This window comes from Bactrocera oleae, chromosome 5, assembly GCF_042242935.1.
Source record: "Bactrocera oleae isolate idBacOlea1 chromosome 5, idBacOlea1, whole genome shotgun sequence".
In the NCBI taxonomy this organism is placed as follows: domain Eukaryota; kingdom Metazoa; phylum Arthropoda; class Insecta; order Diptera; family Tephritidae; genus Bactrocera; species Bactrocera oleae.
Genome location: NC_091539.1, coordinates 59,784,265 through 59,809,228, shown reverse-complemented (window position 1 = coordinate 59,809,228; position 24,964 = coordinate 59,784,265). Strand labels below are relative to the sequence as shown.

General features: G+C 30.7%; 1 protein-coding gene and 1 long non-coding RNA gene across 3 annotated transcripts; one reads left to right on the top strand and one right to left on the bottom strand.

Annotated features, from left to right (window-relative positions):
- Positions 1 to 397: 397 nt before the first annotated feature.
- Positions 398 to 24,530, top strand: LOC106626279 (uncharacterized). 2 transcript variants are annotated; one of them, XM_014246094.3, is made up of 4 exons: positions 398 to 534; positions 3,175 to 3,609; positions 20,216 to 20,496; positions 20,585 to 24,530. In XM_014246094.3, exons 2-4 carry the CDS (start codon positions 3,509 to 3,511, stop codon positions 21,289 to 21,291), a joined length of 1,089 nt encoding a protein of 362 aa, XP_014101569.2. In that variant the 5' UTR covers positions 398 to 534; positions 3,175 to 3,508; the 3' UTR covers positions 21,292 to 24,530. The 2 variants fall into 2 exon arrangements, with proteins under 2 accessions (XP_014101569.2, XP_014101577.2); XM_014246102.3 differs by lacking the exon at positions 398 to 534 and adding an exon at positions 2,891 to 3,016.
- On the bottom strand, positions 11,566 to 15,620 carry LOC118683448 (uncharacterized). Its single transcript, XR_004979257.2, has 2 exons — positions 15,371 to 15,620; positions 11,566 to 12,412 (listed from the first exon to the last, which is right to left on the bottom strand). It is a non-coding gene; the product is annotated as an uncharacterized lncRNA (long non-coding RNA).
- Positions 24,531 to 24,964: the final 434 nt, after the last annotated feature.

Here is a 24,964-nt window from a genome sequence, read left to right as displayed (position 1 = left end):
TCTACGTGTTATTAGATTTCAAAACTAGTAAAGTTTTTATTTATAATCATTAAAATCTTATGGGACTTTCGGTTGCAGCATTAGATTATTATAAATTCTGCTCTATAAAAGATTGTGATTGCATGTGATCTAGTGGTAAAATATGTTAAAAATAATATATGTATTGTTCATTTTTAATCTTGATTTATCATATCATGTGCTCAAATCGGTGTTAATGAGGCATTACTAAAGTTTAAATATATTAAAAATGCATCTCTGTTTGTATTGCACCGGCTGATGCAATTTTCCTTCTCCCACTCACGCGAATTCGAATAGAAACTGCTGAACAAGGAAAACAAAACACAATGAAAATAACAACAAAATGCAAAAGAAAACGCGCAAATGCGAAGATACACAAAAGCGGACAAGATACAAGCCAAGCGAAAACATCATGGTCTATTTAGTTACTCTTCGATTTTCGAACAGTGCGGTAAAAACTTAATTTCGTTTAAAATTTCTATTCGTGCGTTTTTTTTTTTATGTGAAGATTCAACGGTGAGTGAAATTTATTTTTATTAAAGACTTCAATTCATAGCTTCGCAATTTCATACCACTTTGTAAAAATGTTATCATACCTTGGTATAGGGCTTTTCATATTGTTAAGGTCGCATATTATGTATTGAAGGCCGCTGATTTCGTGCCGTACGCGTCCCGGGCTGCAGCGAGTTCGTATCCCCGCCCTCCGGCAACTTCATCTTCAATTTATTGTGTTTTGACGCAATTGAGTTTCTTTTCCTGTGCTAAATGCGCAAAAAAGAAATATAAATAAATATGTGCTGCAAATTTAATGGATTCCATTTCCATATTAATTTGTTACAACGAAAAACTTACGACAACTTTTAAGCTGTGCAGTAATTAGGTACATATATTAAGAACCAAGAATGTATATATGTACATACATACAAATACATACTTATGTGATACAAGTTGCGCATGCATTCAAATCATATGTTTGGGACAAATGCGTCTGGACTTTATATACCACATTATACGTATGTAGATATGTATGTGCACACTGGTTGGTCCGACTTTAATAATGTCAATAAGAATAAATACTTTCTAAACGTAATATTTATGGAAGTACGTAACTTTTATACATACAAACATATCTATAAACAATTTTTTGAAAATTGCTATAGTATCAAAATATTATATGCGAAATCTATAGCCACATCTTCCATGTATTGTACATATACGAGTATAATAAATATTCATATGTATACGCCTTATAATATTGTTAAAAAAACTAAAATATCAAACATTGAAAACATTTTCATTTGCGGCCCTGCGACGCAATAACCACAGACAACAACGAAGGCCAAACAGCCTTTCTAAATACATTCATATAAGTGTACATATGTATCTTCGTGGATATAAAAATCAGTCTTTTCGCCGTCTTGCACCTATACTGTACGCCATGTGTGTCCAGTACAGCGGGTGGCAATAAAAGACGCATAACTTTTATTTTGAATACGTCAAAGCTAAATGATTCCAGAAAGTTTGTAGCTCCTTTGTCAGTCATGGAAGTAATCTTCAAAGAGTTCTCAAAGAGGGGTTTTTGTTCAAAATTTTTAAATTCAGTCCAATTTTCATCTCATCTATTTCTAAGTTGGTAGATTACTTGCATCGATACCTGCATTATCTACATACATAATATGTCATTTACCTGAAAATGCAAATATAGAGTCGTTAGTCCGGTATAGGAACATAAAAATATATGACAGATGTATTCTTCGTACAAATTGCTTATTTTGCTTCAAAATTTAACTACTTTATAAGCTTTTTATGTGCAGTTACATATATTACAATATATAAGTAAGGCAGAAATATTTACATAGCCTGTTTTGAAACCTTATCTAAACAGCTTTTGTTACAACAAAAGGCATTTCTCAATTATTCACATTTTCAACTACAAAAGTTAGGTATGCCCTTAAATAGTTGGGCTGATTTTGAATCTTTATACATAAATTTGTGTGTAAATAAATATGATTTGAAAATGCCACTTTTAAAAAAAACATAGAAACATTTGTTTGTTGTTTAATCTTCAAAACCTCTACAGAGAAATCCATCAATTGTAAGCAGACATCTTGCATATGTTAAAGCTTTTTATGATTAGGATACTCTCAATGCTGTTATGCATTTGTATGTATTTATATATGTATAGGAGCGACACAAAGTCACATAGCTACTTTCGACTTTATCTACTTGTGAAAACACAGTACTTTCTAAATTTACATTTTTGTAAATATATATGTATACACGTGCAGACATATGTGGGTATCTCGTTGATGGATCTATTGCCAAAACTGTCAAACAATTTGTGACTTACATCATACCTGAACCTCAGCTTCATCGCTTACTAAAATAGTAAACTTCATATACATATTTACTTTGCAAATACAAGCTCTGCCGATTATTGAAGTACTAAAATGGCGAACCAAATATGAGTGAGTGTCCTTGTATGAGTCTAAGTAAGTTTTGCTCTTCAATTTTATGTATAACTTTCTATTTTCCTATACTTTGGCTTGCAGTTCCATTGTACTATTCTTCGTTTTTTCTTTATTTTCAAAAATGGAAAACAATTTTTACCAAAACAAAATATGTATGCTGAATTTTTGCGTTTTTGGTAAAATGCCAGCATTATTGCTCGCCTTGTTTTCGAAATAGTACACATAAATCCATTTTTGTAAATATGTACACACATGAAAGAAAACACGAGATTTAGCCGCAAATGTGATTTCAAAAAAAAAGGAAATAAATAAATGCAAAATAAAATATGGTTTCTTGTTTTGTTGAAATATGGCGCACGTCAGTTTACTCTTTGTGTTCTCTTTGTAGTGTTGTGCATTGCTGTGCATATATACCTACATATTTTCTGTTTACAAAAACGTCATTTTGCCAAAAATTCGTTGTTTCAATTCCTTCATTTGCATTGTGCTGGCGTTAATATTTTGCGCAAAAATTTGGTCCAAGGAAGGTTCGAGTTTTGTTCATCGATTCTCATGCTTTTCATTATATTTATATATATGCTTGCTATTTGCAACCTTTTATATATTCTACATACATACATACATACATATATTGTGGTCTATTTCAAATAGTTTGCTTCATTCACAATTTTCAATTTCTCTCTAGAAACGAAAGTGACAACGCAAGTTTCGTCAGCGGCCAGCAATTTTTGTATAAGAACGCGCTGATCGACGAAGTGCTACGAATTTGGTGCTGCAACACTTTATTAAATACCAATTGCCAAAAACCAAAAAGTAAAAAAAAAAAAAAAAAAACAAATTCAAGTTCAAATAATACACAGTGTGTTGGGCAATACTTGCAATTATGTCGTGTATTTTTTAATACGCTAACTACTCAATTTGTGCTCTAAAAAGTGTGGTGTCAATCTAAAATAGCATATATATATTTCTTTTTTTTATAAAAGTCAATTAAGCTAAAAACAACAAAAATACAAAACACAATGCAAGCGGTAAAAGCGAAATTGTCAAATATTTCCATACCTTGGAGGCTAGTGTTGAAAAATGTCGCAGCGATTGTGATATCTTTGGTAGCATTGTCATGGTGAGTATTCCATCCAAGATTTCTATGATCACTGCAGTTACAAAAAATGTCCAAACTGCACGCATTTATTCATATAAATTTCATAAAAATATTCATATTCGTAAAATTATGGCTACCCACACATGCATATATCTACATATGTATATACACACACATATTATTGCTGCGCTTTTAAATAGTTTATTTGCCGTGTATTAATGTTACAACGAATTATTAAAGCAAACATTGTATTATTAATTGCGATATGAAGAATTGGTGGCGCATAAGAACATTCTACAATACTACAAAATATAAATTTAATTTTGTATTCCAACGAACTATTCGTGGGCGTGTGTACATCAAAAAATCACTATTAATTTTGTAGTCTTATTTACTATTTTCAGTGTTGGATTTGTTGCCGATTTCTGCACAAATATGATACAATTTTATTTTTCGCCGTTCTAATGTGATATTGTGAAATTTCTAAGCGCTTTTTGTAGAACACATTTTTAATTATATAGTAAATTGATGTAATACACATGTGTATATGCTTTGATACATGGTAAATCAACCATCGCTTTACGGAGCAATAACCCTAGTTAATTACCTTGAAACCAGAGCGCGACTTGTAAGAATCATACATACTTACATACTTATACATACAGTAGTCTCTACACACTTTTAATACATAAGCGCATACATACGAGTACTTATATAGCTGTTTTAATTTTTTGCGATTACTTGATTACTTTTTTGGTACATTCATGGTCACAGCAAACTAGCGATTTGAAAACAAATCACTGACTTATTTGTAATAAAAAGTATATACTCATATATGTACATACATATATAGCGAGGTGCACATTTGTAAGTGATAATGTATAATATATGGATGTAAATATAAGCAAACGTACATACATATATACATATGTAGTATACTTGTATGATCAAATTTGAGCCGCACTGCTAAAAAAAAGCCAACTTTTTCACGTATTTTAATACAACTTTTTATTATCGCAAAAAAATCAAAATATGCCCCTAAACATGTCATGTTGAGTCGATCTCTAAGAGTTGTTGAGATCTTTTGCTATCGCTCTGATGCCAACACAACGATTTTCAAGCACTACTGTTTCTTTAATTTTTTCGATGACATTAACAGAGCTGATTAGACGACTCGCATGAGGCAAGTTTTCGACGTCTTCCCCGTGAACATATGGAGATAAAATTTCACACGAACTTAAAAAAATAATTTTTTTTATCGATTCGGTTTCCGTGCGCAATTTAAATGTACCAGTCTGAGTAAAATTTAATCAGATGGCGTTCACTCTTTTATGGCCAACCAGTTCAAAAAGCCTCTGTTTGTTAGATGATGGCTTGGTGTAATGTAGTATAGACCAAATTCTTGTTTATCCAATTTTTAATAGTATCCTACGACCAATCTTATGTTGATCATGATATTTAGTGAGCCGGTTGGCGATGTATTTTACGCTCAATAATTTCTTAGTCTAAATTATAATTTTATTGGTATAAAGTGCGAAATTTAATTTTGGAAATTTTTATTTGTGTCATACTCGAGTTTTGTATTACCACGCAAATAACACTAATGTGATTTCAATTTTGTCTTACATTCAGAGCGAAATTCCCAAACCTAAATATCACTGAACCGAAAACAATTTTCTTGATTGGTTTCAAAGAACACAGGGTGATCTCTTCCAATAAAAATTAAAAAATTATCTGCAAGCACCTTGCATCACATGTTCTATCAAACTATAAAATATGAAAAAAATGAGATTCCATTAGGTTAATCCATTTTGCTCACGTCCTAGTATATAGCTGTCATACGAACAAACCGATCAAAATCAATGTAAAAATCTCTTTATACCCTTTTATGCTATAAGAAATGCACCTGTGAAGGATATTATATCTTCGGTTGGGCCGAAGTTAACATTTTTTCTTGCTTAATTGACAAAAAAGCATTTGATATATGAAATATGGTTGCACCCTAATACTGAAAATAGATACGTATTTATACATATATTATTCACACATATCTTTTATGCGAGATAATAACAAATCCGTAGTTGGATGAAATTGTGTGCCAACAATATTTGCGTCTAATGTATCCAAAGCGCAGGCGATATGTCGACGCACTGACCATTTGCTGTTGATCAACAAAGCAAAAATTTAACAGAAATTACAACAAAAATGGCTACACAACATAAATAAAAACGGAAAAGTCGCCCATTTAAAAATAAGATATGTGACACGAATATTTGAAACGCAACAAAGTCGAAAGAAAGGCGGTCGGCACGTCGCAGCGACGACAGGAGGTAGCCGCACACCCATTAAACATTTTAAAAATTCGGCTGCCAAGTGGGGGAGTGGAGGCGCTTGTTGATGACTGTCGACCAAAAGATCGGTTGGCAGCGTACGAGATTGACAAAGAGTGCGTTTTATTTTCGGTTTATCTTATATTAACGCGTAATTTGGGTCAAAGAACTGAAAGTCGTCGGAAGCCGTCGTATGCACCGCAACTATACGAGTTGCTACCAAACTGTTCTATCGTTAACAAAATTGCTGCTGCAATAAGTGATTAAAAACGAATTATAAATAAAATATAAATATAAATATAAATAAAAACAAAAACAACGGCAAAAGCAGAGGTAAAGGCAGAAGACAAAATGCGACAGCGGCGAGCCGGTGTGATGACAAGCAACATGTGAATCTACCGCTTGGCTGCGACGGACTCAAGTGGGGGCCAATAATTGTTTTACAATACGAAAACGAAAATACTGGTATTGTACATGTGTATATACATACATACACATACATCCATATAAAGTGAGTTGCATTTATGGGAGTGCGAGTGGGTGTGTTTGCAATGACACTGCGGCGAAGCTGGTCATACAAATTAAAAAATACACATAAATGTGCATGGATATATTATATATATATATACTTATGTATATACATATCTATGTAGATTATATAGTATATAAATATCGAATGTGCACATCTAGATGAGTGTGTATCTATCTAGTTTTGAAAGCTGTCTGTCTGTCCAGTGTACTTACATGTGACTTATTGGCTGTTGGCTCGAATTTTGTGCGTTCATATATAGCTACCGTTAAATATATACATATTTTGGTACACACCGGCATTTTCAATATATTATATGTATACAACATGTATCTCAAATGTGTCATTTATATCTATTGCATAGATTTCACATATGTATATTTATATAGTTTTATACATATTTATAGAGTTTCATACATATTAATACTGCGTACTCTTGCAAAAATATGCATATACTATGTGTGATTGTAGAACGTCGTTTTCTTTTGAAAATATTATCACACTCATATGACGAATATATGTATGTACATATGTATATAAATAGTAAATTGTTGTATTTACGTACTTTTACTTTGCGACGTGCCTCTTAAGAGCAATTATATGTATGTCTATGTATGTAGTGTATATTTTGCGCACTACACATTTATATCAATTTACACCCTTCGTTGCCAGCAGCGCGATTACTTATATGAATTTATATACATAAATATATACGTACTTAAATTCATACATTTGTTATGACTATAGTAAGAATTTTCAGCCAAAAAAAAAAATAACGACTTTGTTTGAATGAAGATGTGAATTATATAAAACATTAAGAGCAATTTTCGAAAATGTGATCCAAGAATTTAGGGACAATAAGTTAGGTTAGCTTGAGGTCAATGTTCTAGAGTAAGGCCACACGATTATGATATACATATGTCAGTCATTACATACATACATATAACCATACTGTGTTGTCCTTGTTTTCTTTTGCCAACGTCGCATGACCGTACGATTTCGATCTTACTCGGAATATGGATCTTATACAGGTTCTCGATTTATCGGTATATATGATTCCAAAATATTATAACACCAAGAAGGAAATGTTGGAGAAGCTCTAAAGTATATATGAGTATACAACAGCATGATGAGTTTAACCACATCCGTCTGTGTGTCTGTACATACACGAGCTAAGTCTCAGTTTTTGAGATATCGATCTGAAATTACGCACACGTACTTTTTTCCCAAGACGCTGGTCATTTGTCGAAGCTCTGATATTGCATATCCCATAGCCTATTTTTATTTTGACGAGATATCTTATCGAAATTTGGCATGGACTATCTCCAACGCAATGCTACAATCTCCGAACATATTATTTAGATCGGACTACTATAGCATATAGCTGCTACACAAACTGACCGATCAAAATAAAGATTGTTTTAAGATTTTATACTAAAAGAAATGCGCCTGCAAGGTATATTATGGTTTCGGTACAACCGGCGAACCCCGAAGTTAATGTTTTTTCTTTTTTTTTGAAAAATTTCACCGAATTAACAGTCCTTGGCTTGACCGATCAAAATAAAGATTGTTTTAACTTTTTATACTATAAGAAATGCGCCTGCAAGGTATATTATGGTTTCGGTACAACCGGCGAACCCCGAAGTTAATGTTTTTTCTTTTTTTTTTTTTTTAAATTTCACCGAATTAACAGTACTTGGCTTGTATACTTATGTTAATAATGCACTCGGTTACGTAAAATCGACTGTCGTGAGAATGTATCGTTGCTAGGTTCTACATAGTAGTAATACTCCACGCCGTACCACTACACTACGACAAACTAAAACAAATGACATATTTACAGACTATGAAAGTTAAGTGCTTTGTTTTAACTTGTAGACAATACTTTGCACTTTTATAAAAATTGTCATTAATTATTATTAATATTATTATAATTTTGATAAAATTCAAGGCCATACTACAGTACCAAGAAATACTTTAAAATTTCATACATATGTACTATGTATATATATAATATATAACTATAATTGGGTATTTCAGTCTATGTAAATACTATTAGATTATATTATTTCACCTAATGTTGACTACACACTACAGTATTATACCAAACTATATATCGTCATATGTAAATATAGTATATATGCATATGTATATAAAATTTACTAAGCAACTTTAGCTACTAGCGTCTAGGTACTGTTCCACAAAATAGATTTTTAATTTATAAGCAATGAATTAAATATTGTATTTTCTAAATTGACAGTATTAGTAGTATTTTAATTGCGTATATACAGTTTTGTGCAGCTTATTGGAAACGTGATAAAATACTGTGGCGGTTGAGAAATAAGGGTGGTATATTTTAGGGGAAGAGGGTTGATACAGTTACAGCTGATGTGAAGTATATATGTATGTACATACATCGATTTTTTTCCGGAACATTTGGAATAAATCGACTATTCAATATTCTTTCGAACCACCAGCATATGTTATGGTATGTGTTTGAAAATGTATGTGTGTATATATGCAAATAATAAATTTATATTTTTTCCTACATACATATATACTCCACCTTCTACATACTCGTACGCTGGAAACGGCATTGTAATGAAAGTCACAGCTTATTTGTGAAATGTTTGTGTACTCTCACATATTTAATATGTACCATATAATTCTCACACCTATAGAAATCGTTTACCGTTGCTACTTATTACACAACCAATCAGGAAAATATGGTTAAAATGATTACAATGTATCTGCCTTATATTTAGATATACACATACACTGTATAAATGTGTCTTCATGTGCATGTGTATGTGTATTTGAGTTGAGCACCGAAATTTAATTGCCGCAAACAGTCAATTTACAGTTAATTATGCAAGCACAGTGTTTTATTGCTCATCCCCACACAACAAACATATTTATCACTTGACTTGTCTATGACTACATGCATGCATGTGTATGTGTGTGTATATATGAGTAAACACACACTCATCACCTTTCTAAGATGCAATGAGGTGTAGAGCGACGATTCACCTAATTACTAGCACAACAGCTGTTATTGGCTCCTGCTCAATTGCAATGATTTCGCACGTTGCCAAGAAATTCAGCTACGAAAGTAAATTTGTTGAGGTTAGAATTACATAAATGATTGCATTTACATATATGCCCTTCTCATATACATACATATACTTGTATAGTATATTTAGTTAGGTAAGTTACATATGTAACATAGAAATTGTATTTACCTTAATATTACGTAAACATAGAAAGCACACGTCATCTGGATATTTTTAAAAAATTCCTAACGAATTTGTGTACTCGCCAAATTGAGTTCGTTTAACCGACACTATCTTCAATGAAAATTCCAAATACACACATAGCTATGTATGTATGCGCATGCATTGTATTCAAACTATTTACTTCATTTGTAAAATGAATATAAGAAGTAAATATTCAATAATGCGTTGTCAACTGTGTATGACATGACGTATCGTTTAAAGATAAACAAACGGTAAACAATGACAGCGTTTCGATTTTACAACCTGTGATGAAAATTGTAATATACTTGTTTTGTTTCTTGTCGAATTTAAAGAATTGCTGTTAAGAGATTATATTGTATAACACAGGGATTCTCTGAAGGGTTTTCACAACCGTTTGCTGCCGTTCCAACTGATTTATATTTATGTTATGGCAATACTTCCTAAACTCGCCAAAATCAAACGAATTTCCTTAAAAACCATTTGTTTTCGCCTAAGCGAGTGTTCTTTGGGCGCTCGTTTATAAGAAAACGGAACAAATACAAATAAAAGCACAAAATTGTAATTTTTAAATTTTCCTCAAACATTGTAAGAGCCACTTAATGCAGTCAGTTTGCATACATATTTGCATGCTTTTATATTTTTGATTTAAAATCGCAACAAATACTATGTTATATATTTTTTATCTCTCTATTTACATTCCCTGCTAGAAAAGAAAATAAATATTCCCGTCAAATGTCTATCAATACATAATTAGCATACATATGTACATATTATATCACATTTTGACTCAGGCACTTACAGTGATGTTAAGTATATTGACAGCGTTGCGGTAAAGATTATTCATTTTTTTCTTCGAGCTATTCTCTCTCTCTATATATATTAACCACTTTACCACTAATTTTCGAGTTGAATTCGATATAAGTTGCTTATATTAAGATATCACTTATAAATTTTTATAGCTTTGAGTATGCAGATTTATTATATGTATACCAATTGCTGGTTCGTTTAGTCTTAGGTGCCCATATTTGTACCGACAAAACCCGGGACGGTGCTTTTTAGTCATCGGTCTTTTCCATGTTATAATTCATTGAAAATCGCGACATTTAATAGGTGAGAGAGCAAAACAATTTTATTTAATGCATTAATTTTTTTTTTAATTTCTAAACTCGGGACGGCCGGGACGGTTAACTTCGGAATCCGGACTGTCCCGGTCAAACAGGGACGAATGGTCAGCTAAGCTTAGCCACTTTTCAAGTTTTGTTGAATCGCACATGTAATTGTAAACTAATGTGTGTTTAAATGTATTTTAAGCTAAGATAGCAGTCACTCAATTTTTCGTTCATTTTAAATAACTTTTTTTTTTTTTTTTTTAAATGGCTAGTGTAGCTTTTGGAATTAAGGTATATACATACATATGTACATCTCATGATCTGACTAGAATTTTTTTTATTGCATATTGTAAAATATATCCTCACCGAACGCAATTATTCTTTCAGCCAGTTTGTTTACATTTCCAATTCGTTGCACAGCACTGTATTTTTTGTGCAAATACAAATATGCTTGATAAGCACTTCTTGCTCTTATCGCATATTGAAATTGAAGCGGAACACCTCATGCATATTTACATATGCATACACATACATACATACCTTAATAATGTCTAAACATACCTACATACATACAGACATAACTGCAAGTAAGTATTTACTTTTACTTATTGCTGATAACAACGGAATCGCGCCTCTTATTGCAAATTGCGTAGGCTACTTATTTTTATGAGCAAAAAAATAAAATAAAATAGCTTGATTTACCAGTTTTTAATAGAAATTATGTGGGTCAGATTCATAAAAAAAAATTCAAATAAAGGTGTATCCATGAGCTAAATCAAATCATTTATTTTATTTAGACATTTATTATAAAAATTTGCACTTGCTAAAAATCTCTTTATTTAACTAACACACACACACATATATGGTAGTTATCTATCTTTATACAGCTAACAAGAAAATAAATAATAATTTATCAAAGTTTTGTCTAAAATAACATAATAAAATATATCTTTGAGCCATAGGCCCTGGCAGCCTTATTTTTAGATATTATATTTGTATACTATATCTAAATTGAATAAATAAATAAATAAAAATATATATACTTATGTATATACGAGTATGTATGAAGGTCATACTATTTACAAATAATATTATTGTATACATATTCTTGTATCTACATACATATACATTTTACTGGCAGAAGTGACGAGCCGGTGCCATAAAAAATCGAGAATGCTCACGCCTACACAATAATTTTAGCTTTTTAATACTATATACTTCTGTTAATAACTAAACATTGAAATATTGAAAAAATAATAATTATATTGAAATTAATTTTAACAGTTATGTCTCAACAACGCTTCAATTTTTGGCTGTTAAAGTTCATTTGCTAAGTTCATGTGTTCAATGCTGCCCATTTTGCATTAAGGGGGTCATCCCATGTGTCGGCCTGTTTTTTCGGGACTTTTTTCTACGACCAGTAAATAGATAGAGCTTTAAGTTTATTAGCATTTATTAATATATCTTTTAACAGTTGGTCGGTAAATATAAATTTTAAGCTAAAAATATTGTGTAGAACATGAGTTATAGCGTGTTGAACACCCCCGCCTCGAAAAAATGGGCTCGCAGTTCCTCCACGATTCCGGCTGCATGGCTTTTCTGAAACAAAAAAAATTAGCGGTGTTTTAATCTGTTAGCCTAAATGCACGCAATGAACTATTATGAATTGAATATACCAAAAATTACATTTTTGGTAGACATTTGAAAAAAAAACTTGCGAATTTTGCGTTTTTTTGTTTTTTGCTATAAAAAAATTTAATTTTTGAAATTTTGGAAATTTTTGATTGATAATAGTTCATGCGTATACATGTACTCTACAAATTTCAAGTCATTCGGTAAAGCCGTTTTTGAGATACGACGGAGAAAATTTAAATAACACAGTTTGGAGAACAACGCATTTAAAGTTTCAAGTCCGCAACTCATCGCTCCGAACAGCTTCTTCTTCTAACTGCTGTATCTTTAAAACGACTTCGAATTTTTAAAAATCTTTATACTACCGTATTCTAGACATGTTAAGAAAGCAATTTATGATCGTATGGAATGACCACCCTTAAATACCCAAAAGGAGATTTTCTACGTTTTTGTCAGCTATAAAACTAGAAAATATTTCGATACTAATTATTTACAACTCTAGTCGTGTTAAAAACGTTTCCACTTTCTATTTTCTATACATACATACTTGTATGTACATTTCCATGTGTTTCCACATAAAGTTAGAGGGCATTATATTATATTATTTCCCACAAAAGCAAGTATTCTCACAAAAGGCCATTTATTGCACATACATATATACTGCTTTATAATAATACCTATCTATATACTTATCACTTATATTAATTACTATAAACACTCACAAATGAATCGCTAACCTGTGAGGCTTACTGAGCAATGCGCACATTCTTCACAATTAAAAAAAACGTGACTCTATTCAATTCCACATTGATGAAACACGAAAAAGAATAAATAAATGTCGTTCCATTCCGCAAGCTTTTTATTTTGCTAAATGTAGTATGTGTATATAGTAGGCGTTTAAACTGCTCAGTAACGAGCCTTAAGCTGATATACTCGTAAGTGGGGTTTTCAGAGTTCTAAAGTACTTAAATAGTGCCCTTAGGAGTTTTTGCTTTTGCACTAAGAAAAAGTGCACTGTTAGTATTAATTTTTATAATATTTAATCATTGGTATTATATAGTCAATTATACTCAAATATAATTCGTTATTTAACTGGCAATATGGTTTTATTTTGAAGGTTATATAGACTACACGTTTTATGCCGTTTTGCGCTTTAATTGACATAATATTACATTACAGTTAATGCAGTTTGTCTTTATTTTCTTTTGCTTTGCTTTTGCTTTGCCCTTGTGTTGCAGACATAACTTAAATGTCAGTTAATCAATTATCTGTTAAAATTACTTAATTAGCGCATAAATTACGTTAATAAGCAGCGTTAGTGTGTTCGCCCCTTTACTAAATCCAATGCGTATTCCAAAGCAACTTGTGAGTTCGTTCGTGAACTATAGGCAGAAAACTACTTGCCATTTGTGTTTTAAATACATTTTTAAGTATACGTCGAAAATACGCTATTTTTTTCATAGAGTCTTGTATATATGTTTCTACATACATATGTATACTTCCTTTGTATGCAAATAAAATTCATTCATTTCTTTTCTTTGCTTTTAAAGTTATGTCTTTTTGCACTACTAATGCTTGCCTTTTATTTCAATTTTTGCTAATTTCAATAAAATTCCAGTTAGTCAGTGTTAATAGTAACAAATGTCGAGTTCATCATTCTTTGCGACCTTCAACTCGCCATTTGGACTTTGTTTATAGCATATTTTTGGTTTAACGGTGTTTTGCTATTTTAGTAAATATTTGTGAGTTTATTTTGTTTTGTTTTCTTGTGCGTACAGAGTACTCCAAATATATATTAATGTATATGTGTATATGTATATAGGGTGCTTTTGTCGAGTAATATACGTTCTTTCCAGCTTTTACAACCTGAATCCTGGTATATTAGGGGGTTACTTAGGTTTCACGGCTTCAAACAATTCAATTCTATAAAATCTTTAAAATATTCTCCTAAATTCTCAAGTTGATTCCAGTAATAGTTTTGGAGCTACAGCTTTGAGAAGTTGCGCGCTCGAGGTCAGCTACATACTCACTTAAAACTTTTAACGTGTTTTTCTCGAAACTGTGTTTTCAAAGTCGGTTGTTAAGATTTCTCACGAACTACTCAACCGATCTTAATGATTTTTTTCACTTTGAGCTATAATTTACAAGGTTTTACCGTGGAGGCATTTTTTTTTTTGTTCAATTACAACTATTTAAAAAACAAAAAACGTGGAGAAATTTTCACTAAAATTTGACTGTTTTTGAAAAAACGTCTGCCAAAAATACAATTTTCACTTTATTTGTTTTTTCTCGATCCAATACCTAGTTAAAGGGTCTTAGTTCAAACACGTTACTTTTGATGATCCTCTCAGAAATTCTGCTGTCAACGCGGACTGCCGGAAATGACGGCGTAATTGCTGAGTTTTGAATTTATTTTTTTTGTTGAAAATTTCACAAAATCTGTCTAAAATTTGTATGAAGAAAGAATTAAAGAATTAGTCAACTGTCAAACACATACATATATATGTTTATATTTACAGATAATTTGGGAGCTATCACTAGTAATTTCTAAGTCAAAACAGCCATGTAAGCGCTATTAAGCCATAAAAAATTGTGCTCTGGTACTCTAGGCTTTGGAAAGAATATCTTATAAGAGCGCATAATAAGCCCTGAATGAATTTAAAAAAAAGCTTATTATACTAGCAAAATTAACCCAGGCTAACCAACATTGATCAGTGACCGTCGAGCGATCATCTTCGTCTCTTGCTCTGAGCGCAAATGAATGACGGTGCAAACAGCTGGTTTTGTTTTTAAATTATATAACTTGTTCTTCCCAGCTTCCTGCTTGTGCAAATATAAAACCGACTTAGATTAGAACTATACCATATGTATGTATGTATATATTATACACGTATGCAGATTATGATATATTGTTTAATATTTTACCACGGGTTTGTTTTTTAACACTTTTTATCTTAAGCAAAATTAAAAGCTCAAACAAAAACAAGACTAACTTGTTTACAATAAGTTTATTATTGAACTAAGTTGAGTTTTGTTTGATTCTTGTCAGTTAGTCTTGCGCTGGCAGTCGTAATTTTTAGCACTTTTGCTCAACGTGAATACCCGCCGTTGTAGTTTGTGTACAAAATAACATAAAACTTGTGAATAATTACTTAGTATGTATATCGTACATGTAACTCGTATATAGTACGTTATACTATAGCGTAATTGCGACAACACTTATTGTTTCACTGTTGTTTGCTTTTGCTCTTTTTATCGCGCTGCGCATCCGGTGGCCAGTGTAAATGCGCATGTGCCGTCATCGAGGCTAGTGGCTAGCGTGTAAATGAGAATCGAATATGCATTGTAAATGGCTTGCAAGCGTGTTTAAAAAAAAAGCTAAAATCATACAAATGAAACTAAAATTGTAAATTGAACTATTAACTCAACTGAACACTTGGTGCATTTATAACAGCTGTGCGGTCAGCTGACCTCCAACAGAGTAAATGTAACTGTTCATTCAACTTTTTGAAAACAGCTGTTTGCTATTTCTAATTGTGATTCAAAACAAATGCGTATAATATTGGAGTCTAATGATTTTTGAATAAATTTAACAAATTATTGCGAGCGACTGTGAGACCTTATGGCATGTGCAAGATATACAAAATGTTATGTATAGTGTGAACTAGACTTTTTACTAACCATTTTATTATTAATACTAATTGCTTACTATGGCAATAATTTTAAATAATGCGTTAAAAATTATTGAAAAATTAAGCTTTAAAAAATTGTATATTAATTTTTGAAGTCTTTAAAATATACCTGTTTATAATTCATAATTCTCTCTTTATTTTTAATGGGTGTAATTTTTTATATAAATCACTAAGTAAATTGAAGAGTGTAATATAAAAAAAATATTTGCTGATTAATTTAAATAATAATATTAAATTTGATATTATTTTTTTGTTTGTTTGTTTTTAATCTCTCCTTTTAAATATTTTGCATACCTATACATAACTCTTGAAATGGTTTATTTTAAAAAGATACCGTTTCAAATACATTAATCACCCCCTCAAAGAACAGTGACAGTCATCTGACCGGTAATACGACAGTCACAGCTGAAAAAATTTTGTCAGCGCGCAGAACATAGTTTCATGTTTCATGTTCTTAAGAGCAAAAACTGAAGCAAACAAACGCATGTGTGTGATTTTACATTTCTCTTTAACACATGAATATTCGGAATTGATTCACTATATATTTATGCTGCTCACTCTCATGCCTTTTCTTGAGTCATTGCTGATCATAAATAAATTCATCAAAGCTGAAAGTTGTCAGTTATGACTGAAAAACTATCACAAGTGAAAATTTCTTTTGCGCAGTACATAGTACAATTTTTATTTCTTTAATTAATTTAAAACTTTTACTGTAAATTAGTTATATATATATATATAAATAAATATAAAAAAGGAGTACAACTTGCATGTTTGCTCCGCTCAAAAGCTCTACTGTGCGTGTTTTTTTCAGTTCATGGATATTTCGGAATTTAAAAATGGCTAAATAATAATAAAAATTAACTAAAAATATAATTTTATTTGAAAATTAATAATAGCTTACTCGCAACTTTGACAAAACCGTAAACATTGACTGTCATTTTACTGTTCATTTCATTGTCAGTGGTGACACCTTTAGTACTGTCAGATATTTCATGCTTACATACATATGTAAAGCCATAGTAAGCATTATAAGTCGTATCTGTCTCTTTTTAGCAAAAACCGTAACGTTCTGTTGATAAGTAACTGTACGTCACGACTGACATAAAAAATGTGAGTGTATTGGTGCACCCATCAGCAGTTTCTTGTAGGGGAGGTATTCTCTCATTTTGTGAGATTTAGATCGCGAATTTCGTACTGGTCCTTTCTTCACCAAGAATTTGCTCATTTGTCGGAACCGCCGTTATTGGACTACTATAGCCTATAGCTGCCATACAAACTGACAGATCGAAATCACGCCCTTGTGTAGAAACAATTTTTATTTGCCAAGATATCTTCACGAAATTTAGCATGGATTATTTTCTAAGACAGCACTACAATCACCGAACAAATTGTTCAGATCGAATCACTATAGCCTATAGCTACCATACAAACTGATCGATCAAAATCAAGTTGTTGTAAGGAAAACTTTTTTATTTTTGGGTGGTATTATAGTTACGCTGCAACCGAAGTTAACTTTTTTCTTTTTTTTTTACTTGGTAGCAATCTGGTTAAAAAAAATTAATTCGTGAATCTTAAAGTTTTATCCACCGAGTACTTTTATAAAATAATTTTAAATTTTCTTGCAGAAGATATTCAAATATTTACTATGTAGTATGTATTGAAATATTGACATCATGGTCAGACATACATATGTACGTATTTATGTATGGTACTTACATATGTATGTGTGTAGTTGTGTTTGTATATCGTCCGCTTTGTTGTCCAACGCCCATTAATTGTTGGCTTTTATTGAGCAAAAAGCCTTCTACAAAGCTATTTTTTGCACAAGTTAATTGATATGCAAGTGCCATATACATATATAGAGAATGTGTATATCTACATACATACATATACATATTCATAATATACGCATAATATAAATGAACGAATTTAAGTTAAATTGCCTTAAACTAAATGAAAGTTTATAAACAACAATAATAAATAGAACGCATTTTGTGTTTGTAAACAAAACGGTTGTGATATCGCGTTGTGTAAGCACACTTGAAGTATATAGTATGTATGTATGTGCGTATATAGTAATATTTAACATGTATGTGCAGGTATATATGTATGTATGCGTTTTTGTATGTGTGGGCATCTGCTACAAACTTTGTCTTATCGGTTGATGATTTCACGCGGCATTCCTCTCATAATCAGCAATGGTGTGGCATTTTCCACCTGCACACAACAGCCTAGACAGCTGTCTACAAATGCACACACACATATGTACGTATGTATCTCTGTACCTATGGCTCAGTGTATGAAAGCAGCTTACTAAATGTTCACACATTGCTTATATTCGCTCGTACGTCGCAAAAATCAGCTGACAATTCGCTAGAGTGGATTTTGTTGTTGTCAGCTATCTGTTGTTTTCGCTTGTGTTGTTTTTGTTATTGACACTGCAATCGCTGCTTGTTTGTTTTCTTGCAAAGTTAGATCATTGATTTTGGTTCCGTATTGTTTGCAAGCACAAGCCTATTTATATTTGCATTAATTGCACATACATATGTATATATACATATATATATGTATATATGAATGTACATACGTGTATTCTAATGAAGTATATAAATTGCATGGTAATTCTAGAAAATTGTAAGCAGTCTGATGCTGATGGAATTGAAGCATTGCATTTACTAAAGCTATTTGTGCACCTGCTTAGATATACACATACTATGTACGTATGTATGCATACGAGTATTGTATCAAGGTCAAACACCTCTTAGTCGTTTAGCTGTGTACATTCATACATCCATATGTATTTTGCATGCATTTTAATTAAAGTGCGAAAGTTCAAATTACGTCTACAATAGTGCCCAAAGTGCTCAAATAATGCAATTACAAAAAAAATTTAATTTATTTTCAATTAATTTGCAAAAACTACATTTTTTTCCAAAAAAAAAAAACAATATAATAATATATATTATTTTTGCAACGAGTTTCTATGTTCATTGTTGTACCCAATTCTTAATTTTAATTTATTCACCGTACACACACACATATATCATCTGATACAATTTGACCTAGACTGACAAAAAAAAATGTTTCACGTACTTTACTGCAACGCTTTATTATTGCCTTCAAAATAATCGCCTGAGCCAATAAAACTATGCTAACACTTAATCCATTTTCCATACCCTTGTTATAAACCTCGGCTGGGATAGCCCTCAGCGCCTTCAGCGAATTTTGAGTTTTTTCGGTTTCAGCTCAGCTTTGGAGCGTCATTTGCTAGATCGTTTCACAGTCTCTACATCATATTCCTAAACCCATGTCTCGTCACCAGTAATGATGTGTTCGATGACTGTAAGGTAATCGGCTACGTTGTCAAGCATCTGTTGCGACCTCTACTCGGTGTCATTTTTGCAAAAAATTCAGTTCTTTTGATACGAGTATAGTCACGCTTCATACACAAAACATTAACTAAAATGTGTTGAGTTGATCCATAACAAATGTTGAGATTCTCTGCTATCTCTCTGACACTAACACGACGTTTTTGAAGTAGTCTTTTATTAACCTTTTCGATGTTATCGTTATTAACAGAGGTGAATGAACGACTCGGCTGAAGCAAGTTTTTGATGACTTCGTGACCTTCACGGAATGCATTGTGCCACTCAAATACTTGTGTTCGTGATATAGTAAGCTCCACAAAACACTTCTGCAAAATTTTCAACGATTCCGTAACCGGGATTCCATTGGAAACACAAAATTTCAAGCAAACTCGTTGAATTTTTTTCCATGGTAAAAATCGCCAGACAAACTGTTCCTATTGTAAACAAACAGCTGCCAAACACACACTAAATGACAGATGGAGATTGAACTTCACACGAACATAAAAAAATGTTGTATAAGTCCAGCAATAAAATATTTTTTTACCAGTCCAGTTCAAATTTGATCGGATGGCACATTTATTTATATATTACTGTATATACAACTATATTGATCTTTTATAAGTTATATTAATTTGTTGAATGTATGAATATAATATTTAATACATATATTATGATATTACTAATATTGACTTATTATTTTAACTATTTAGGCTACACCTACGTCCATTAGGCATTTTCTTCCTATCACTATTTTTCTACTGGATTTATAAGACACGCTGCAACTTCCGAATTGTACCACCACCTGAATTGCAAAAAATTTATCAATTTCGCAAAGAAAATAGGAAGATGTTCGACTCAGCTGTGTTTTCTGCCGGAGGATTCCTTGCGGTCAGTGCACCGATATTGACGGGATTCTCTTTAGGCTTGGTTCTAGTGGCGATTGCGGTTATAGCTGCCAACCGCATTGAATATGAACAATTGCAAAGTGAGCGTAAGTATAATTAGACAAGCAAATGTGCCATTAAAATTATTAATATACATTCTAATGGATATATGTATTTCTATGTTATTTATAATAGGACGTCGTGACCGACACTATTATCAAGACTACACACATACTGAGAGTGGTACCGAAACTGGGACCGGCACCGAGACCGAAACCGAAACGGAGTCAGATGATGAATTTTTGCCAGAGACAAGCTCAAATAATCTTGTGCTATTGGCACGTGCAAGCGACCAAGCCTCATACTCCTTACAGACCGAGGACATCGATGATAATGATGATGATGACGGTAGTAATGGAAGTGATGATATACCATCAGAGCTTTTAATACCCGACTCCATACCGGAGTTGAATGAAAACTCCACGGATGATGACGATGATCTGATGCCGGTTATCAATGTTGATGAACTTAATGCAGATCCGCGAACAATCGCCAGTAATATACGCTTTGAGAAGTGTCACTTTAAGTCTGACTCCTCCTCGTCATCAGAGGAGAATTTGTCGAAAGGTTTAAATTTTACCGATTCGGCAAAGCCAGTTAACACCGCCGCGAATGATAGCGTTGTTGCCGCATTGGTCGCTACTTCCTCCGCTCAAGCGCTGCTCGAAAGTGGCAGCAAGCTACTACCTACACTTGTCACCGGCCTAATGCAATTGGGTAGTATGAGTGCAGCTACCAACAACAGTAGCAAAAGCAAAGCTTTAGTAGCGGCAGTAGCCACAGTTCCAAAGGAGGATGACCGCTCCTCCGAAAGTGACTTTGAGATCATAGAACACGAATAGGAACGCAGCTTATCAAATTTCCGAGTCCAAAGAATAATATATGTATGCATATACATATGTTTATAGACATATTGATATACTGAAGAGGAAAGGTAATTAGTGAGTGAAGCACAATTCAAAGTAAATACAAATGTACTTATTTTTAGCTAATTAATTAAAAAATATTTATATAGACTATGATTTAAAGGATTTGCATCATATTTTTAGTAACAGCTTTTTTTTTTTATTTCAACTTTTTACTATCAGTTCTTAATTATTTTTGAGCAATAATTTTATGCGTAATTTAATCGGTGAATTTTTTATTTTAAGTTTTTTTTTTTAATTTTTTTCTGCGCTTTAGATTAGATGCATATTCTGTAAATATCAACCATTCACATTTTCAAACAATAATTATGGTTTTTAACATACAAAATAATACTGAAAGTTACAAAGACATATATTTGCCAGTATAACCAATTTACTTTGAAAATATTGATCTCAGTTTAAAGCAATATAATATCTTTTTTTACTATGACTCGTTTCCTCAACATTAAAAATCCATTTGGACAAAATTTTTCCGCGGTGTTTTTTACCTAAAAACCTGATGATTTTTATTTTCCTATATACATATGTATATATTTTTCAATTTTCTTTTTGATGTTTCTTATTTAGTTTTTTATTTTTAATTTAAATTGTACCAAATTTCTATGATTTTCTGGTTTTATTATTTTGGGTTTTTTTATTTTTTATATGAACGTAAATAAAAAAAAAATATTAAAAATTTTTTGTTTGATTTTCTAAAACTTAATTTTAAATATTTTTCGATTTTACACGATATATGTATTTCGTAATTACAAGTTATGTAAATCTTTTTTTTATAATTTTTGTTTACATATTTTTTTTGTATTATTTCACGTAATAAAAAAATGTATATAAAATATCCAAAAAAATTTTAATTGGATTTAAAAATAATTTTTTGTTTAGATATTTACTTTTTTAATAAATTTTTATTCCAGAAGACATAATTTAATTTAAAACGCTTTTTTTACTGTTTTTTTTTCTCTATATTTTCTCCTAAATTTAGAATAAAAAATAATATAGAATTTCCGTTTTAATTTTCAAAAGCGTTTACAACGGTTTTTATTGAAAATATTTTCCGTTCTTTTATGACTTATAAATATTAAAAGCATACATAAATATTTACATATTGTTATTTATTACATAACTAAAAAATATCTATAAAATGTTTAAAAAAAATTTAAACTGAATTTCAAAATATTTTTTTTATTTCCTTTTTTACTTGTTTTCTATAAATTTTGCCAGAATACATAATTTTATTTAAAACAAATTCATTTTAAATACACCATACTTTTATTTCTAAACATCGAATTTTTAAAAATTTTCTGGAATTAAAATAAAGAATTGTAAATTTTAGTTTCGTTTTAAAAAAATTTATAATATTACAATTTCCTGCGTTTTTTTTTTATTTTAAAAATTTTTTTTGGTCTTGTATGGTATATGTAAAGAAAAGCGTATTTATTACATAATTTGAAATTTCGAAAATTTGTTTTAATATTCAACAGAAATTTTAAGTTGAATTTCACTTGATATTTTTTAGAAAAAATCGATTTTGCATATTTTCTTCTGGTGTTTTTAGCAACTTATAAAAAAAAGTATATATTGAGGAAAATTTTTTTTTTTTAATTTCGCAGAAAAAATCATTTCTGTTATCGTCAGGTTTATTTTAAACACGAACTTAACTATGTAAAAAAAAGAGTATATTTTGAGTTTTTGTTTCGAAATTCTAAAATGTCGAATTCACAAGTTTTCTGCATTTTTTTTAGTTATAAACGTTATTTCGTATTGGGTGATCTATGAATAGTTTGAATGAAAAAATTCATTAGAAGTATATATATTTTTATATTATTTCCTGATTGATAAAATTTTATATATACATATAATATCTTTTATTCTTAATATATAAATTTTGTAAAAAAAATTCTAATTTTTACAAATATATTTTATTGAAAATTTTTCTGATTACAAATGTTAAAAAATGATTTACATACTTCACTTAAATAATACTACAAGTATATAAATATATTTATGCTTCTGTTATTGAAATTTTGATAAGTGTACTTGTATTTTCTAGCTAAATGACATTGGTGCTTTGCCACAAAATCGTGCTTACTTTATATTATCGTATTTTTTTTAGTTATCTAATAATTTTTGTACATAAAATATGTAAATTGTGTATTTATATAATAATAATAAAAATAACAAAGTTTCATACTTACTCACTCACGTTGTAAAGTTTTTCAAAATTAAGTATGAAATTTTTAATAAAATATTAATATAAATTTAATATATTTTTTACCATACTTTTAAATTGGAAATTTAGAAGAGAACTGATTATATAACTTATATTTTATTTGATTATTTTTGGCACATAGCAAAGGTAAATAAAGAATATGTATCAATATATACATAAATAATATATATCTACACATAAGCATTACATTTAATTGATTTATTATTATTTAGCTATCAGAGTTTAAGGAATTTGTAAAATAATTATTAATATTAAATATGGTTCTGCACAATGAATTCATACAAATTTATATCATACAATAAAAAAATATAAATATATATGCTAGTATGTAATTGTATATGTAAACAAGAACATGTGAATCTATATTGTTTTACTGTCTATAATATAATGAAAAATTATACATAAGCATCACAATTCAATGAGGAATAATGAACTAAAATTAAGTCTAAATGTACATGTAAAAAAATAACTGGATATATATTTTTTATTTAATCCAAGTAAACGTATAACAATAAAGCGATTACATATATTAGCACATTTGTAGTTATATAAGTTTAAAGTTACTAAATTAAATCGATTCTAATGCTTAAGAGAATTGAGTTATAGTGGATAATGAACTACATATACATATTAGCGGTACTCATAGAAATACGTATATAGCCTGCAACGCGTTAGAATATTTGCCATTTTTATCACAAGCTTGTAAAATATGAAACAAATGCAGTTGAAAAAAAATCGGATAAATTCTAAGTAGAGCATTTGACTCAATTTGTGTCGTTATTTTAAAACAAAAATAAATTTTTTATGGGTAATTGTACTTGTAAATAATGAGAAGGCTACACTTATTCAATCCATTTACGTGTTTTTATGAATACCCTATTATATTACAAATAAATAGTAAATATATATAAATATATACATTTAAAAACCGATATGAAATGTGTTTTCATTTAATTCCTTGTATGGGTTCGAAATAAAAGCGTGGTGATGTTACTGTACTACTAACCGTGAATTTGAAAAGATCTCCTCTTTCGCTAATGTCACGTTATGTGTACATATATTTGTTTGCTGTTGTTGTAACATACGGAACCAATGTTTAGTTTTCAGTTTTGACCTCGAAATCCTAAACATAATCCGAAAATTTAAGGTGCTATTCTTCGTCCTTTTGGATAGCGACACGACAGTTGTTCATAGCTTGCTCGGTGTAGTGTATATATTATAGATATTCCGGTGTTTTACGCTTTTGGTTCTTAAATGGTTTTTTACCAAGCGGGCGAATATCTAAATTGAGATCTCTAAGAACGGCATCCATGGTGTCGACTAGGCATTAAGCGCAGCGTTCTTTTACTAAAGCTAGTAGCT